We start from the raw sequence: 14,869 nt of genomic DNA on the forward strand, positions 1-14,869 counted from the left end.
TACCACAAAAATAAAAAATCCTACTTCTCTGACTGTTCCATGCAACAGTATACTGATTTGTCAGGCAGAGGATGGAGAATTAGGATATCAGCTACTGAGAGAACTTTAAATTTTGTCATTAACTATTTTTACATCTGGAACCCAGAAATGTATTTTCAAGACATTTGACAATTATTTTATTGGATGAGCTCACCTAGAAGATTTTGGCCGGGACAAGTTAATAAGTCAGACAAAATCTGAGAACTCCAAATGGTTGGGCCTGTGTCAGTCACAGACACCAGAGTCAATGGGCATGGAAAAATGCATGAAGAATAAGAACTTGAATGTGATATGAGTAATCTGCCGTAAAAAGTGTGCATTGTTTAATCAACGAATTGATACATTTCGCATAATTTTTTAAAAAGAACTTTCTTTGAATTTTAATTTCAGACCGTAAACTTTGATTTAACAAAGAACTATCTAGACTTAATCATAACCTACACAACATTAATGATATTGCTGTCTCGGATTGAAGAACGGAAAGCCATCATAGGATTGTACAACTATGCTCATGAAATGACCCATGGAGCAAGGTATCTGATACACTGGGGGCCTTTGGGGACCTCATTCACTTTGCAAAAGTATTTTTACACTGAATTCTTCTTTTGCTTTCAGTGATAGAGAGTACCCACGTCTTGGCCAAATGATTGTGGATTATGAGAATCCGTTGAAGAAAATGATGGAAGAATTTGTACCACATAGTAAAGTATGTGTGAATTTTTCTGTTTGCTGAATTGTATTTTTAAAATTCAGTTAAGTGCTTTATAATGTGTCTGTCACTATTTTCTTTAATGATTTTAAAATTTTAATAGATTGTTAATTAGGCCAGTTGCATAAATAGATAAAAAGTTTTTATTTGTCCCTTGTAAACAAAATGTGTAAATTGCTGTGTAATTGTGATTTCTTTATGTTTTTCCCCTGACTTCTGAATTTGTAAATATTTTATAGTGAAATAATGTTCAGTCATTTCTTGCCACACATTTTGGAGTATAAGATGCACTCCCCCCCACCCCAGAGAGGGTGGAAATGTTGGTGCGTCTTATACACTGAATACAGCCATTTTTGGCCTCCCAAACCCGGCCCTGTGTATCCTGTTTTTGCCAAAAACAAGCCCATTTTTCACGAAAACAGGGCCTGCAGAGGGTTTGGGAGGCCTGCAGAGTGCTCCTGGGGGCTGGGGAGGGCAAAAACATGATGCATGGGTGATTTGGGAAGCCAAAAATGGGGGCATTTTTGCCCTCCCCAGCCTCCAGAAGCACTCTGCAGGCCCCATTTTTGCAAAAAAAATGGGCCCGTTTTCATGAAAAATGGCCCCATTTTTGGCCTCCCAAACCCCCCATGCATCGCGTTTTTGCCCTCCCCAGCCCCCAGGAGCACTCTGCAGGCCTCCCAAACCCTCTGCAGGCCCTGTTTTTGTGAAAAACGGGATGTGCAGAGGGTTTGGGAGGCCTGCAGAATGGGGCTGAGGAGGGCAAAAACTTTTTTTTTCTTGTTTAACCTCTTCGAAATCTTGGTGCATCTTATACTCCAGTGTGTCTTATAGTCCGAAAAATACAGTAAATCTTGGAATCTAACCAACATTTCATAGTCATTATTCACTTCAATATTTTAGCCTTCACTATCCCTTTGGTATCATATATGCTTACCACATTTTCTCAGTATTCTCAAAAATATAAAAATATATAAATAATTATATATTATTCTCAAAAATATAAAAATAATTATATATGATACTTTGGGACACAGCGTTTTCACCTCCTAGACTGTGCTTGCAGTAGTCTCATTAAAGAAGAATTTTACACTCTGCTAAAAATATGACATTCATAATTGTCATTTTCTTACTGAATGCAAAATATGCATGGCAATGGTAACTATTCACAAGCAAATGAAAAGGAATGTTTAAATTAATCAGAGTTAATGGAATGAATCTTGAAGGAATTGTAAGACAAAAGGGAAATAAAACTCACTTTCCCTCCATTCTGTAAAGCTCTGTTAAAGATTTTGATTGCTGTATATTTGGATTGAATTTATAGTAACCAGCTTCATTCTTTATGAACAAGATGATATAATCATGTTAGCCAGCAACCAAATGGCTTTTAAAGCTTCTAATATCTGTCACCATTTGTCTGTATTTTAAAAAACTCCCTGCATTTTTTTGCAGCTGGTTTAAAGCAGTAACTTTGCAAAAAGGAACAGTAAAACATAATAAAAGTAAATAGAAGTGTATTTGTGATGGAGCAGAGATGTTAAAGGACACATTTGGGAGTTGTGTGATGCCAAGCCTTGGCTTGGAGTACTGGACAAGGTCAGGTAACCAAAGATGTGGAGTACAATAAGAATGAGTTAATGGCCTGGAGAGAGCAGAGGATTGAGTAGATGAACCATTTGGTTCTGATTGTTCCAAGTGGTGGTGTACCTTAATAGGTCATAGGCAGTGGAAGCAATTGGGCTCTCTGCTAGATTTAGTTTGTGTCTCAGAGCAGATGCAATATGAATCAAGAATGGAGGATATTATCATCTGTCCTTTGTCATAGACAAACTACTCTTTGATTGCTATGGAGTTAATTAGTACTACCAATCTTTTGTAGGATGAATGGATCTATTCATTTGGTCTGCCTCAGATGTCTAATGGATCCATCTGCTTTCCAGAGGACTTAAATAATTTACTGAAGCCCTGGAAGACAGTTGTGGAAAGGCCTTGGTTATTTATTGTGGAGACAACCGCAGCCTTAGACAGGATTGTACCTGAGTGACCTCTGCTTGTTACTGATCATGGAGAAATACTGAGTTTACTGAGGAGCTTCAGCAGATGAAATGGCTGGAGAGATGCATAGAGCAATCCTGACCCAAAAAAAGTGTGAATCTGATCAAATAAGATAAAAACATAGGTTCAAGCCTATACTGTGGCAGTAACTGTGGCAAAATGGTAGTATGTCTCGCATTATTATTGTATGAATTACCACCTAGCTGTCCTATTCAAATAAACCACAAAGAATGCAATAGAGGAGAATTTCTTGGGCTGCTGTTAGAATTGGGAAATAAAATCACTCAAATTAGTTGGAAGTTGAAAGTCTGCTATACAAACACTATATAAGTGACCAGAATTACATCTTATGTGATATGGCCTGGAGCCAGGCTCTGAGGAAATGGATTAGATTTTCTGTGGCATCAGCTTTAGCATCTAGTACCTGAGATTCTTTCCCTTCCTGGTTGATGAAAACCTCAAGGAAGGTATAGATAGACAAAGACAATGTGCAGATAGGTTTACTGCTACTTTTCAAGTTTTTCAGGTGTACAATCTGTGGTGGGTTTCTGCCGGTTCACCCCAGATCGGGTGAACCAGTAGTGGCAGCGACAGGAGGCTCTGCCCACCCACTCAGATGTCATCACGGACGCTCTGCGCATGCGCAGAAGGTTCTGCGCATGCGCAGAAGGTTCTGCGCATGCGCAGAAGCGCCACAAGCGAAGAGAGCGCATGCAAACATTCGGTTACGAACCAGTAACAAAGGTAAGAGGAACCCACTACTGTGTACAATGTCACTCTTACATCTCCAGTTGGCTCTTTTTATCTACTTATTACATTTTTTAATAAATAATTTAAGGCAGTACAGCTCAAAACACCTGCTTAGATTGTTGAGAAGATAGGCCTCCAGTTGCAGGGGAACCTGGATGAAACAGATTGTTTGGATGCTTTTTGGACTGTTTCATGCTTAGGTATGGTTTCAAGACCGCATTAATCTCCCTTAGTAGCGAGCTGTGGCAAGATTGGAATAGGAGAAGTGCAATCCTTACAATTTTGCTTGATTTCTCAGTGGCCTTCAGTACCATTGATTATGGTGTCCTACAGTGTGTCAGAGGGTTGTGATCTTTTTTCCTAAGAGGGCAATTCCAGTCATTGGTGATGGAAGAAGTTAAGGCCTAGGGCGTTCTGTTATGGAATTCCACTGGACTTGGCACTGTTAGAATCTTTTTAACATCTATATAAAGCCACTGGGGGAAGTCATCCATAAACAGAAAGTTAAGAATTAGTGAGTACAGAAGATGTCCTTGAGGGTACACAGGGAAGATTCATTGCCAAGGCATCAATCAAATAAACAAAATTTGAACCCAGACCAAGAAAGTGGTTTATGAAAATTACTCAGACCGTTCCTCCCCTGCCCCTTACAAATTCCATTAAGATAAAAGAGGGAGGAAGGGAAACACACTCAGATATGCAAAATTCTGTTACTGTATACCTGTTCTAATAAAAATAGCTTTAAGTCTACACTTAAAATCTATGTCTTAGTCTGGTCTACCTTATGGAGGTGACATAAGATTCTCAGTCAAATATTTTGCCCCCCACCCCACCTCGCCCCCTGCTAATTGGAACATTTGCTGAAGTCCTGATCTAGGGCTTGGAATTATTAATGTCTGGATGGCAAAAAGCAGGTTCAGTTCCAAAACGTTGGAATGACTTTGGGTTCAGAATCCATCTGTATATTTGCCATGGGCGAATAGGCGGCAATATAAATTCAATAAATAAATAAATATTCCATCTTTAGTTCTGGATAGGATCAGCATCTCTTGTGCTGAACTGCTTCATAACCTGCAGTTCCTCCTAGATTCCCTGGTTTGACTTGAAGAACAAGAGGCAGCTGTATTTAAGGAGGACCTTCTCATCTTGTATGCCAGTTATGGCCTTTTCTGAATCAAAATGTCCTCCTCATAGTTAAGGTGCCTTGACTACTTTTCAACTACAGTAGTCCAATGCACTTTAAATGTAAAGTTAAAAGTTCCCCTTGCACATATGTGCTAGTAGTCATTCCCAACTCTAGGGGGCGGTGCTCATCTCTGTATCAAAGCCCAAGAGCCAGCGCTCTCCAAAGACATCTCTGTGGTCATGTGGCCGGGATGGCTAAACGCCAGAGGCTCAAGGAACGCTGTTACAGTGCACTTTACATGTCCTTAAAGATACCTAGGTAGTAGAGGCAATCCAAAATGCAACAGTTATGGTTGCCACTTGATTGTCCATGTAATGCCTCTTCTTTCAGAGTTGCAAGTGTTGGCTGGTAGTGCAATTCTTCATGATTCAGCAGCTGAGTGTTTAGAAAACCACACCCTCCCTGTGGTGTATACTTGTTCAATAAGATTTGTAGGGAAGACTTGTGAACAGATTATTCTCTCATTGCAAGGGCTGAGGGGCTGAGCTGTCTCAGTTTCTTTCCCCCCCCCCCATTTAAATCTGATTAGCCCCAACCCATTTGATATTTTAGAAAGCTAATATGTATGGCTTTTTAAGAAAGCTACAGAGGCTGGTGTGTTGTGAGTTTCTCTCTTTCCCACAGGAGGAATATCTGTTTTAATTGGATTTTGGTTCTTTGTATATGAGGTGATGATGATACATTGAATGTATTTTATTTGTTTTTGTCTTGTTGCGGAATATGGATGTGTAAGCCATTTAGAATCAAATACATTTGGACTGATGTGTAAGCCTTTGTAATAAATAGCAATAAGTAATACTGTTTTCTTTCAGTCAGGGATAGAATGTGAATTTACTATATATCCCATCACAGCTGTTTAGATGCAGGCTTAGCTTGCCGGTTCTCTGGATATACAGGCACTTAAAAACAGCAGGGTATATTTTACATGTAGTCACGTAAATTACTACTTTTAGCATGCAAATTGGAGTCAACATTCAGGTTCTGCTATGAATGTCTTAAACATGAGTGACTTTGGATGTTTGAATCTGTGATGTTAGATTTAAATGTTATTTATTAATTATCAGATTTAAAAATGTATGTGTGTGTGTGTGTGTGTGTGTGTGTGTGTGTGTATAAGTCTTTGGTTATTTGGGTTTTCTCCCGCGTAAAATTGGAAGTGTCTTGGCGACGTTTCGACGAAGTCTCATTCGTCATCTTCAGGCTTCAGCTTTGTGCTTCTGGGAGCAATGTGTGCTCGCAGCTGTTTCTTCCTTTTAACTGCTAGTGGGGTTTTTGATATTTTGATATGCTAGTGGGGGTTTTGATATTTTGATTTATTATTAATTTGTGCTCTAGGCTCTTTCAGATGCCCTCATCTCACTTCAGATGGTCTATCCTCGTCGGAACCTTTCAGCTGATCAGTGGAGAAATGCCCAGCTCTTGAGCCTCATCAGTGCTCCCAGCACAATGCTTAATCCTGCACAGTCAGACACAGTATGTCACTCTTTGATTGATCTGTGTTATATTTATGTCTTGAAACCAGGAATAATTCCTTCCTTGGTTCCTCCTCATGCCATAGGGAAGGGGCAGCTCTGATGATGTGTGGGGAGGAATGGAGAACTTTCATCCACGAATCTTAATTATCCTTTGAATTCAGCTTGCTTGCTGAGTTTATATATTATGCCTAAATGTAGGTTAACATTAAGCGATGCATTTGCATAACATCTTATATTCAGGCAAATAACTATATTTATTTAACTAGTTAAAACCTGCTTCTGCAGCCTCATGTAAAGAACCCGGGGAGCCCGCAACCATGAGGCTGTTTTAGACCCCTGAAACAGTGGCGGGTTTCAAAAAATTTTACTACCAGTTCTGTGGGTGTGGCTTGGTGGGCATGGCATGGCTTGGTGGGTCTGGCTTGGTGGGTCTGGCAGGGGAAGGATACTGTAAAATCTCCATTCCTTCCCCAATCCAGAGGAAGGTTACTAGAAAATCCCATTTCCTCCCAATCAGCTGGGAATCGGAAGGCAGAGAATAGATGGGGGCAGGGCCAATCAGAGGTGGTATTTACCGGTTCTCTGGACTACTCAAAATTTCCGCTACCGGTTCTCCAGAACTGGTCAGAACCTGCTGAAACCCACCTCTGCCCTGAAAGCTCTCCCTTCTCCTTTTAACTAACTTTAACCTCTTGTCTCCTCTTAATATTTTTAACTTTTATATATACTCTTTTTTGTTTTAGTGTTTTATTGTACAGAGTCCCACTTTGAGGGAGATGAACAGTACAGAAATGTGAACAAGTAATTAATTAATGAAAAAGCTTAAAATAACCGTCTGAGATAGTGCCATTCTAAATCATAAAGTATGCGTTGCTCTTTTAACTTAGATGGGGTATCTTATATGAACCCAGTTAATATAGTGGTCTGGTACCTGGGAATATTCAGCTGCCCCAAACACTGTAAAGTGGTAAAACGGGGACTTAATCTAAACAAACAAATTATTATTAATGCCAAGTTATGTACATTAATTCACTTTCTACATTCGTGGATTTTTCCCATATGTAAATTAAAAAGCAATCTACTGGCCAACTGAAAGACTGTATATTCCAATATTGAGGCCAATCAGAAGCATTCTGAAGGCTTACAAATGGAACACTGGAGAGGGAATTCCCTTCTTCTGTCAGGATGTAACTGAATCTATCATATTCTGCTATCGATATTAGTAAGCATGGATAACCATGCCCTCAAATAATTTGCCCAGTCCCTTTTTAAAACCATGTAAATCAGTGAATATCACCAAATCAGATGGCAGTGAATGTTAATGGAGAGTCTCAATCATCCATATTCCTGGTTGCCCCAAAGGTGCTTTTTCAAAAAGCAACTGTACTTTTCTTGGTGCTTGTTTTTTAAAAAAATATTTTGTTTTTCATCCAAGAACTGAAGAAACTTCTTGGATGAGAAGTGAAATGTGGTTTTTTTTTAAATGTCAGGAAAGTCCAATTGTCTTATGGAATATCACTTTTGGGACAGATGGCAGTCAGTTTTTCGTATTTTAACCAATCATTATGTAAACCAGTATTATTTTTGACTGTCAAAAATTTAAGTTTAGTAGAGGATCTCTGTATTGTATTGTTATGTGAGGGAGAGGTTTATTCCCATTACATTTTTACATCACGAATGAATTTTATTCAACCTCATCATAATGGCAAGCACCATGTTAAGATTACTTTTCATAAATGCTTCTATCTCTAGTTCTCTTTATTAATTTTATTGCAAGTCAGATTACACTTGGGCCATTAAGCATAGAATTGTAATTTCTATGTTGTGGATGTTAAATGATTAAATTACAGAATCAAAGTAAATAACAAATTGTTAGGCCATAAATAGTGCTTGCTTATTTTTTTTTCATTCCACATATCCTACATACTGTGTTTATATATGCAATAAGTATATTTAGTTATGCTTCATTGGACAGCACTAATCCATTAGAATTATGTCTGTGGCTATCGCAGTTGGCAAAATTGTGATGATTAAGTCATTATATTCTTCCAAGGGGCTCCCAAGAGAATCATCACAAAGAAGAGTTAGCTCATCCTTAAATATAGGTTAGAAAGTATGTCTCTGAGCTCAAATTGAATAGTAAGTATTAAAGATCTTCAGAATTCCAAGTCAGGAGAACTTTCAGTGTATTTATATGTAATGGTTAGATAATAACAACATGTGTGCTTCTATTAAACTACCTTACTCCCTTCACACTGCCTTGTAGAATTGTAGCTAAACTGTCCTGACACTATATTTTGATCATGCCAGTCCAAAACTAAGATATTGTAACAGTCATTACATTTAAAGTAAAATATAGATTAAGCCATTATAGCTTAATCTGTATTAAAAATACACTTTAAACCATTTTTATAATCCTGAAATATCTGTACATTATATTTTCCTGAAAGACTGCTTTTCTTTAAAATGTAAGTAGATCTTAGATGAAAATGAATCTTACATTAACTGGATTACTGTTTTCCATTGATGATTAAAATTTGCTTTTTTAAACAGATGCCATGTGAATATCTCTCTCTGGATACAATGGAAAAATGGATAATTTGTAAGTTTAAATTTTACTGATGTGCTTGCAATTAATGTTCTTTACTGTAATGTCACAGTATCAATGTGTAAGAAATTGTTGAGAGAACAGAACACTTGTGCTATTCTCTGCCCCAATATATTCATAGCTTTAATTATATATTTTTGAGTACAGTCGCATAAAAAATGATGTTAAACAGCATTTCATCTTCAGCTGATGTTTTAGACTTTTCAAATCCAGCTGACAATTTTAAGTGCTCAATACTAGAAGTTAATTTTTATTGTGACATAAAATGAATGATAGAGGGTAACTGAAGTAATAGAAAGAAAAAACTGAGTCCTGATTCCCACCACATTTTAAGCTGACTATACTAGTAAACTAAAATATCTGTACCACCATCTTACAACCAGCCCCAAACTATACATCTTTCATTTCTAAAACATACAGAGCAAAACTTGAATTAGTAGGTTCTTGGTTTCAAACTTTGGTCATGGCAGATTTGGAAGTTGAACTTAGTCATAAAAATGCTACAGGCTATTGCTGAAGAACTACCCAAGACCAGTAGAGAGTTAAAATTGAGACACAACAATTCTGTTAATTACACTGGCTGGCACAGTGTGTAGTATGTACATACTTGAAGCTTTAGTTCCAGTTCCTTTCTCTTTCCTGTCAAGCAGTGTTAACAGCTGCATGAACTCTAAATTTTTCCAATTTTTAACATTTCTTATAGACATGACCCAAAAGGGTTCCATTGCTATTAGTGGGAAGAGAATCAAGAATGTGCTTAAATGTCTTCCCTGGAAATCAATAGGCGTTTAAAATGACAACATTCTTTTTGTCAAAATTGTATGTCAAAAAAGAGGGATTTTATGGCTACCTCTTTAAGAAATGAGTTCAGCTCAAGGACTAACAGGAGAAACCTACAAACAGAAAATCACAAAACACCTGTCACTTGACATCATCAATTTATCCATGTGAGAGAAAGTAGGGAGTAATGGTGCTTATTATCCTTGCATTTTCTCTTTGAAATGTCTGGAAACACCTGAATCTCTTAACCAGCTATTATAAGAGGTAGAATGCTTTGCTGGGGAGATGGTTTGGCTGTTTAAGGTTGGCCAGAGGATGAAGGTTTTTAATCCTTACCTGGAACATTTTTGGAATGGCCAATTGAAAAACCATTATTCTTTTCATAGAATTTAATTTTTTATGCACTAGATATAAAAGCTAGGAAATTGCTTTTTAAATATACTTACTAGTGCACAACACGATACAAGTTGTTTGCATTTATAGGGATTTTATTTCTACTGGAGACCAAACAAGAATTCCACTTTTTGAAGAAAATAATGAATGTAAAGATAGGAAAGGTTTTTCACATTTTGTTTCAACATAAAATAGAAAATGACATTTTCTCCTAAACCCAGGATCTGTAGGTTTTTTTAAACAGATGCCATGTGAATATCTCTCTCTGGATACAATGGAAAAATGGATAATTTGTAAGTTTAAATTTTACTGATGTGCTTGCAATTAATGTTCTTTACTGTAATGTCACAGTATCAATGTGTAAGAAATTGTTGAGAGAACAGAACACTTGTGCTATTCTCTGCCCCAATATATTCATAGCTTTAATTATATATTTTTGAGTACAGTCACATAAAAAATGATGTTAAACAGCATTTCATCTTCAGCTGATGTTTTAGACTTTTCAAATCCAGCTGACAATTTTAAGTGCTCAATACTAGAAGTTAATTTTTATTGTGACATAAAATGAATGATAGAGGGTAACTGAAGTAATAGAAAGAAAAAACTGAGTCCTGATTCCCACCACATTTTAAGCTGACTATACTAGTAAACTAAAATATGTGTACCACCATCTTACAACCAGCCCCAAACTATACATCTTTCATTTCTAAAACATACAGAGCAAAACTTGAATTAGTAGGTTCTTGGTTTCAAATTTTGGTCATGGCAAATTTGGAAGTTGAACTTAGTCATAAAAATGCTACAGGCTATTGCTGAAGAACTACTCAAGACCAGTAGAGAGTTAAAATTGAGACACAACAATTCTGTTAATTACACTGGCTGGCACAGTGTGTAGTATGTACATACTTGAAGCTTTAGTTCCAGTTCCTTTCTCTTTCCTGTCAAGCAGTGTTAACAGCTGCATGAACTCTAAATTTTTCCAATTTTTAACATTTCTTATAGACATGACCCAAAAGGGTTCCATTGCTATTAGTGGGAAGAGAATCAAGAATGTGCTTAAATGTCTTCCCTGGAAATCAATAGGCGTTTAAAATGACAACATTCTTTTTGTCAAAATTGTATGTCAAAAAAGAGGGATTTTATGGCTACCTCTTTAAGAAATGAGTTCAGCTCAAGGACTAACAGGAGAAACCTACAAACAGAAAATCACAAAACACCTGTCACTTGACATCATCAATTTATCCATGTGAGAGAAAATAGGGAGTAATGGTGCTTATTATCCTTGCATTTTCTCTTTGAAATGTCTGGAAACACCTGAATCTCTTAACCAGCTATTATAAGAGGTAGAATGCTTTGCTGAGGAGATGGTTTGGCTGTTTAAGGTTGGCCAGAGGATGAAGGTTTTTAATCCTTACCTGGAACATTTTTGGAATGGCCAATTGAAAAATCATTATTCTTTTCATAGAATTTAATTTTTTATGCACTAGATATAAAAGCTAGGAAATTGCTTTTTAAATATACTTACTAGCGCACAACACGATACAAGTTGTTTGCATTTATAGGGATTTATTTCTACTGGAGACCAAACAAGAATTCTTCTTTTTGAAGAAAATAATGAATGTAAAGATAGGAAAGGTTTTTCACATTTTGTTTCAACATAAAATAGAAAATGACATTTTCTCCTAAACCCAGGATCTGTAGGTTTTTTTTTAAAAAAAGCATCTGGTATTGCCTTAAGGCTAGGCTCTCAAAGTGGATAAAGCCATAATAAAAAAATTAATTTGATTATGTACCAATGTAGCTTTAATTAACTATAGGTAATATGGTTTGCCATACGCTTTTGTTCCATTAAACAGTGGGAATCACCCGGTACTATTGAGATTCAGATCAGGGATAGAATGGTTCTAGGGAGCACAGACAGGAAAAAGTCATTTTGTAGGTTCTGAATAGATATTTACTTATTTACTCATTCAATTTCTATGGCCACCCATCTTAGTCAATGACTCTTGGCGGCTTACAATAAATAAATAAATATACATATACATATACATATACATACATACATACATACATACATACATACATACATACATGTATATATATATATAAAATTAAAAATACTAGCAACATTTTGAAACAATAAAAACACTAAAAGGTAGTCCTGGCTTACAGATTGTAATTGGGACCAGGACGTCCATTGCCAAACAGTGTGGTCATATGGTATGATGTCATGTGACCATGCCAATTTACAATGTGAATTGCAACAATCCCAATTCCCACCTACAGTCATGTGATTGCCATTTGTGGGCTTCTGCCAGCTACCCCATTGATTGCTTGTCAGAAAATGGCCGTGAAGGTTACAAGTGGTAATCACATGACCAAAAAATGCTGCGTCATAATTGTGAGCCAGTTGCCATAATGCCATCTGCATTCTGATCACATGACCATGGGAATGTTCATTCCTCTCATTCAGAGCTGTTGTAATTTCAAATGATCACTGTATGAGTGGTCATTAAGTGAGGACTGCATGGTGATTGTTTTAAACTGTACAGGGATGTTAAAATAACTGTCTTAAAATCAAGCAGATTGAAAATGTATTAACTGGATGCGGTAAAAAGTATGAACGATCTATTTTACTTTTTATTTTTGTGGGTAGAATGTAAGGGATTTGTATCTTAGTATTCTGCTTCAGCTCTTAGTAATAATTATTTTTATAACTATGTGATTTTCCTCCCCTCATTTTAAAGTTGGATTTATTTTGTGCCACGGAATCCTGAATAATGACACAACAGCTTTGACTCTTTGGAAACTCGCTCTTCAAAGCAGCTCTTGCTTGGCACTCTTTCGAGATGAAGTTTTTCATATTCATAAGGCTGCTGAAGATTTGTTTGTAAACATAAGAGGGTATGTGTTTTTTTTTAATTATGCATATTATATGATGATCCAGGCATGATAAAATAAGAGAAAGTCCAGATAATTCTTCATTAACAGATTGGCAGAAACAGCAACGTTATCCTCCACCTCACCCCACTCATTTTTAGCTTTACCATACCCAGATGTTTCATAATGTTGAATCCTCGTCAAGTCTTGTTAAGGTGAATCTAAGGTTGCTTTTAAAGTTATTTTAGAGCATAAATTTAATTAGGGTCCATAATAGGAATATCTGTTAGTAGCATTAACAGATTCAACATCCATGAAATTAGAAGGAAAGATCAGAGTAATTGCTCCGCCCTATCCTTTAGGACCAGAGAGAATTACATCTTTTGAAGTCTTAGGTACATGTTTCAATATTCATTAATAGGTTTCATTTTACTTTAAATTTAGAGTATTCATAGCATTGAACCTAAAGGCATATTGAATTACTAGTACATATTTCATTTGATCATTATTGAAGTACATAAATGTTTTATTGAACATATCTAGAAGGGTGTTTATCTAGTCCTCTCCTCCCAGAAGGTTTTCTGTCTATATTTTTAAAGATCACCCTTTTCATTCTAAGCAGCAAACTGTTTCTTAAATTGAAAAGTTAAGACAGGCATGTTTTCTACTATGTAAGAAGGACTGGATATATCTTGAAGTAATGCCTGGAGATTTTAAGGTTAATGTCCTTAGAAGAGCCAAAAGAAAATTGACTGCTGGGATAAAATACAAAAGTATGAGAATCAAAAAGCAAAGGCATATAGAAACAGTAGGCACTATTTTGAGCTCTGAATTAAATCTTACTTTAAAATGTGCTTCTTATTCTGTGCCTTCTGATTCTGCAAAGAAAAAGATACATAATCCCTTTTCTCTTTCTTTGTGTTTATATTGGATTTAAATATATTTAGTAACCCGTTGGGCTTTGAGGAAATTAAGCAAAGGAAGATTTTCTTGTCTTTTGTAACTAGAGCCACAGAAAACGTTCATCACCACTATGTTTACACTTTTCAATTATATTTGCAGCTATAACAAACGTATAAATGACATAAGAGAGTGCAAGGAAGCTGCTGTATCACATGCGTAAGTATACTGCATATAACAATTTTAGAAGGCTGCAAATTATGTACTCATACTCATCTAAATTTTATAGCTTTATCAATAAAGTTAAGAGATAGATTTAGATCCCATTTCACAAAATGAAGGCCATTCCGATTTTTTTCCCTTTCCCCTTCTTGCAGCTGCAGAACCACACAATTCGGAAATGTTATTGGGGTGTGTGTGTGTCTTCTTTTGTGGAATTTGTTTCAAAGGGGAGAATATTAACATGTCCCTTTCTGGCCAAACACAATTATCCTCTGGCTTCCTCTGCTGGATTATCGAATCCCAGTGTATATTTTCTATCGTGCAGCTCCTTCTCTGCTATCTTTCATAGTTGATCTGTTCTTGAATCGTATATTTTTATTAAAATGCTTTAAGAGCAGAGTTACAAAATAAATGTTAAACAATTCTAGGTTGAATTGTTTAAAGTTTTATGAAAAACATTAAAAGTAGTGTTTATAAATAATACTAAAAAAAGTAGTGTTTATAAATTATGTTAATTATAAATAATTAACATAAAAATAATTAGACTGCAGAATTATATGAATTATCACTAGACCAGAGATTTCCAAACAACTTGAGATTTATTTCTGAAATGTAATATATTGGTAATGTTAATCATAAAATTAACATTTTTTTGCATAGGGGTTCAATGCACAGAGAACGGCGCAAGTTTTTACGGTCTGCACTAAAAGAGCTAGCCACTGTCCTGTCAGATCAGCCAGGACTCTTAGGTCCCAAGGTAAATAAATAATGCTAGAGGAAAAGAAATGTTTTTCTTCAGAATTACTAATTCTGTGGCTTCATCATTCTGGACAATTCCATTTGATATGCATTCCTTCTTTAGAAGTGAATTG

The 14,869-nt window shown here is 36.2% G+C and overlaps 1 protein-coding gene across 5 annotated transcripts in view; it reads left to right on the forward strand.

Moving 5' to 3' along the window:
• Positions 1–14,869, forward strand: part of NCKAP1 (NCK associated protein 1) — a 71,155-nt gene that overhangs the window by 26,545 nt on the left and 29,741 nt on the right. For 4 of the 5 annotated variants that reach the window (XM_058189268.1, XM_058189259.1, XM_058189249.1 and 1 more), the window contains exons 5-11: positions 430–572; positions 655–745; positions 6,075–6,212; positions 10,240–10,288; positions 12,743–12,899; positions 13,938–13,994; positions 14,658–14,754. In XM_058189268.1, coding sequence (XP_058045251.1) covers positions 430–572; positions 655–745; positions 6,075–6,212; positions 10,240–10,288; positions 12,743–12,899; positions 13,938–13,994; positions 14,658–14,754 — 732 coding nt within the window. Of the gene's footprint in view, positions 1–429; positions 573–654; positions 746–6,074; positions 6,213–8,767; positions 8,817–10,239; positions 10,289–12,742; positions 12,900–13,937; positions 13,995–14,657; positions 14,755–14,869 lie in introns of all 5 variants that reach the window. The other variant, XM_058189281.1, reaches the window with a different exon arrangement.

The sequence above is a fragment of the Ahaetulla prasina genome, chromosome 1 (assembly GCF_028640845.1).
Source record: "Ahaetulla prasina isolate Xishuangbanna chromosome 1, ASM2864084v1, whole genome shotgun sequence".
In the NCBI taxonomy this organism is placed as follows: domain Eukaryota; kingdom Metazoa; phylum Chordata; class Lepidosauria; order Squamata; family Colubridae; genus Ahaetulla; species Ahaetulla prasina.